We start from the raw sequence: 4,308 nt of genomic DNA on the forward strand, positions 1-4,308 counted from the left end.
ATTCCTAAACATGTATTCTCTGATTTATCTATGGACTTTGTGGGAGGATTTCCTAAGGTTCAAGGTAAAGATACAATCTTGGTAGTGGTAGACAGACTTACTAAGTATGGTCATTTCATACCTTTAGGTCATCCCTACACAGCTGAAGTTGTAGCCCAAGTGTTTTTGGAAAATGTGTTCAAGTTACATGGGTGGCCACAAACTATAGTCTCTGACAGAGATCCAGTTTTCTTAAGTGCATTTTGGAAGGAATTTACTAGAATGCAGGGAATTCAACTGGCCATGTCAACAGCTTACCACCCACAATCTGATGGTCAGACTGAGGTGGTCAACCGTTGCATTGAGTCTTACTTAAGGTGTATGACCTTGGGTACTAAATCGAATTGGTTAAAATGGTTACCTCTGTCAGAATGGTGGTACAATACAAACTTCCACTCTTCTCTCAATATGACCCCATTTCAAGCTCTGTATGGGTATCCACCGCCCTTATTTGTGCCATATATTCCCAAGGATTGTACCATAGATGCTGTGGATCAATTGTGTTGCAGTAGAGAACAAATGATTTCTGACCTAAAAAAATCGCTGCAGAGAGCTCAGAACAGAATGAAACAATTAGCTGATGTTAAACGAACTGAGAGAACATTTCAAGTTGGGGAATTTGTTTATCTTAAGCTGCAGCCTTTCAGTCAAAATTCATTACGAAATTCAAGGCAAAACAAATTAAGCCCCAAATATTTTGGTCCATTTTTGATTGTAGAGAAAGTAGGTAAAGTGGCGTACCGATTGGATTTGCCACAAGATAGCTCAGTTCATCCGGTGTTCCATGTTTCCTTGCTCAAGGCGGCAAGAGGCGACTCCCTGCCTGTCATTCCATTACCGGAGCAGCCTCGTTTTGTGTATTACCCGGAATCAGTGGTTAGTAGTCGAATTGTGAAGAAAAGAAATCATATGGGAGTTGAAGTGCTGATTAAATGGAAAGAGCTACCTGTGACCGAAGCTTCGTGGGAGGATAAAGAAGAAATGCAGATTAGGTTCCCCAATTTTAACTTTTGAATTTTGGGTCAAAATTCTTTTGAGGGGAAAGTATTGATACAGGGTTATAGTTGAGGGACCTAGTTGTAAATAGTATAATAGTTGTGAATTGTTGTATTAGCTGTAATAGTTAGAGGACCAGTTATGTAACTTGACAGTTAGTCAGTTACTGGGTTATAAACTGTAATAACGAGCAATGAAAGGGTATCGTTGAGTTGCCATAATCTTCTTAGTTTCTCTCTCTAATCTCTCTCTAGAATCTGCACGTATCACGTATAGGTCTCTACGCAGCGTATATAAACCTTGTGAAAAACTGATGCTTCAAACCTACCAAAATGACCCCAAATTTTCAGATGGTTTATATACGCTGCTGAGAGACCTATACGCAGAGTATATAAACCTTGTTTTCTGTGCAATGATTGGTTATTAGGCACTGAGATCCATGGTTTATATACGCAGCGTATAGGTCAATACGCAGCGTAGAGGGTTAACCCTATACGCTGCGTATATAAACCCTAGTTTTGCTAGGGTTTGGTGTGCCAATAGGCCCATTAGTGTGCCAATAGAGACACCCTAATAAATATTGTCTAATATAAGTTTATTTTTCAAATGCTAGCAATTGTAAATTAACTTGAAGTACAAAAAAGGGAAAATCGTTAAATTATAATCTATCTTTAAGCTACAAAAGTTAGACAAATACCAAAAACAATCTAGGCCAAAGCTCCAGACATCAAGTGTGTAAGTAAGAGGTATGAACCATATTGTCTATAGCCGATCTGTGTTTACTGTCAAATGTTGTACTTGTCCTTTCTTCCTCGGCCATTGACATGAAAACACTGAATTGATAGATGCATCCACCCTGACACCCCCCTCCTTTTTCACATCTTCTCACTTCTACTCCTGTATCTTTACTTCTGTTCAGGTGGCCCTATATGATCACACTTGCATCAAATAACACACTGGAAAATAGAAACAACCCTAACTTAAACCCTCTTTCTTCAACCCTTCACTATCACTACTTCTCTTTATATAATCTCCACTGAATTTGAGACCTACCATTACTAACACTTGCATTTGCACTACCTTAACTTTCCCAATACATTTACCTTAACTTTCCTATGGAAGCTTTTGATCACACCCATTATGTTCCCACCTTTCCCTTTTCTTATCCTTTCATCACCACCACTTCCACCACCACCAATTCTCCTTGGATGGACACTAGGATTTGGAGTAGGCTTCCCCAACGCCTAATCGACCGAGTTATCGCCTTCCTACCACCTCCCGCCTTCTTTCGAGCCCGATCCGTATGCAAGAGATGGTATTCTCTCTTGTTCTCTCACACCTTCCTCCAAATGTACCTCCAAATCAACCCAAAACCCTACTTTTTCATATTTTTCAAACAAAAAACCACAAACCCTAAAACAACCACCACCAACACCACCAGTACCGTCTTTAAGCATGGTAACACCCCCGCGGCTACCGTCCCGGAGGAAGGTTACATCTTCGACCCCGAAACTCTTTCGTGGCACCGACTTGTCTTCCCACTAATCCCATCAGGGTTTTCACCAACTTGTTCCTCGGGTGGACTGGTCTGTTGGGTATCAGACGAAGCGGGTTCGAAAGGTTTACTCCTTTCGAACCCGCTCTTTCCATCTTTAATCACCCCACTCCCGTCCACCGTGAGGCCTAGGTTATTCCCTTCTGTAGGGTTAACCATCACAAACTCTTCAATCGATGTGATGGTAGCTGGAGATGACATGATATCTCCATATGCTGTGAAAAACCTGACCACTGAAAGCTTTCATATAGACCTAGGTGGGTTTTATTCCATTTGGGGCACTACCTCTTCTCTTCCAAGATTATGCAGTTTGGAGTCTGGAAAAATGGTGCATGTTCACAACCAAAGTGGTTCTGGTTCTGGTTCAAGTTCAAGTGGTAAATTCTACTGCATGAACTACAGTCCTTTCAGTGTGTTGTCATACGATATGGGACGTAATGAATGGTCTAAGATCCAAGCTCCCATGAGGAGGTTTCTGAGGTCTCCAAGCTTGGTGGAGAGTAGAGGGAAGCTGGTGTTGGTAGCGGCTGTGGAGAAGAGTAAGCTGAATGTTCCAAGAAGTTTAAGGATGTGGGCACTGCAGAGCTGTGGGACAACATGGGTGGAGATCGAGCGGATGCCGCAGCAGTTGTATGCGCAGTTTGCGGAGTTGGAAGGGGGGAGGGGGTTTACTTGTGTCGGAAATGGTGAGTTTGTGGTGGTGATGATCACAGGGACTGCGGCGGAGAAGGCGGTGTTGTTTGATTTTGTGAGGAAGAGGTGGGTTTGGGTTCCCCGGTGCCCTTATGTTGGTGGTGGTGGTGGTGAGTTGAATGGTTTTGCTTATGTGCCTAGACTTGCTACTCCTGTGACAGGACTTCTTGATCAGTTAACTAATCTCAATCCGTTTTAGGTTATGTTGTTAAAGTGTAGCTAGTTAGTAGCTAGTTCGTTATCTAAGGTTAGTTAATGTGATATGTATTTTATGATGAATTAAGAAGATGGACTACTTGAAAAGAAGAGAATCTCATACTAGAAGTAATGTTTATCATTTTATGCATTTTTATGATACCACGAATATATGTAACCTATAAAATTAAAATATATGTATTACATGTGGGCTAGTCAAATAAAGGCCCATTCTATACACCCCCTCCTTCCTGATTACACCCCCCCTTGTGAGAGGAGAACTGTCGGTCCCACGCAGGCCCCACCTGTAAGTATGTGAGAGGAGGAGGGTGAAAAAAGTAAATAGGGGGGTGTAGAAAGTAGCACCCCAAATAAAAAGGGATAAAGAAGAAAGCAAAAAACAATCAATCTGATTGATTGGAATAAATTTATTTATATATAAATCAGAAGATATGATGTATTAGATACTTATTCCCAAAGTATTTATTTTTAGGGGGATAGAAAGAGAATACAAAGTACCTGTATAGCCATCAAATCAAATATTGATATGATATACTTTTATGGATATTCTTTAATGTTTATGATTTAAGGTCAGCTCATACGCACCATCTTAAATACTTGAAGTTATTATTATAAATTGCATTGTAACATATTTTTAAGTAGTGTTTTACCCGCTAGCTATGTCACGTAAGTAACTTATTTGTACGTAAATTATCATTAGTAAACGTTGGACAACTTGCATTTATACAATTATACTAATATGACGGTAAATTTACAGCTAAATAACATAAAAACTAACATATTACGTTTGATACTAACAAGACTGATTA

The 4,308-nt window shown here is 40.3% G+C and overlaps 1 protein-coding gene across 1 annotated transcript; it reads left to right on the forward strand.

Annotated features, from left to right (window-relative positions):
* The first annotated feature begins 1,804 nt into the window (after positions 1–1,804).
* Positions 1,805–3,570, forward strand: LOC110878575 (protein UNUSUAL FLORAL ORGANS). The gene has a single exon (XM_022126916.2). The coding sequence runs from the start codon at positions 2,151–2,153 to the stop codon at positions 3,480–3,482; it is 1,332 nt and encodes a 443-aa protein (XP_021982608.1). The 5' UTR covers positions 1,805–2,150; the 3' UTR covers positions 3,483–3,570.
* The last annotated feature ends 738 nt before the right edge of the window (positions 3,571–4,308 follow it).

The sequence above is a fragment of the Helianthus annuus genome, chromosome 9 (assembly GCF_002127325.2).
Source record: "Helianthus annuus cultivar XRQ/B chromosome 9, HanXRQr2.0-SUNRISE, whole genome shotgun sequence".
NCBI lineage: Eukaryota > Viridiplantae > Streptophyta > Magnoliopsida > Asterales > Asteraceae > Helianthus > Helianthus annuus.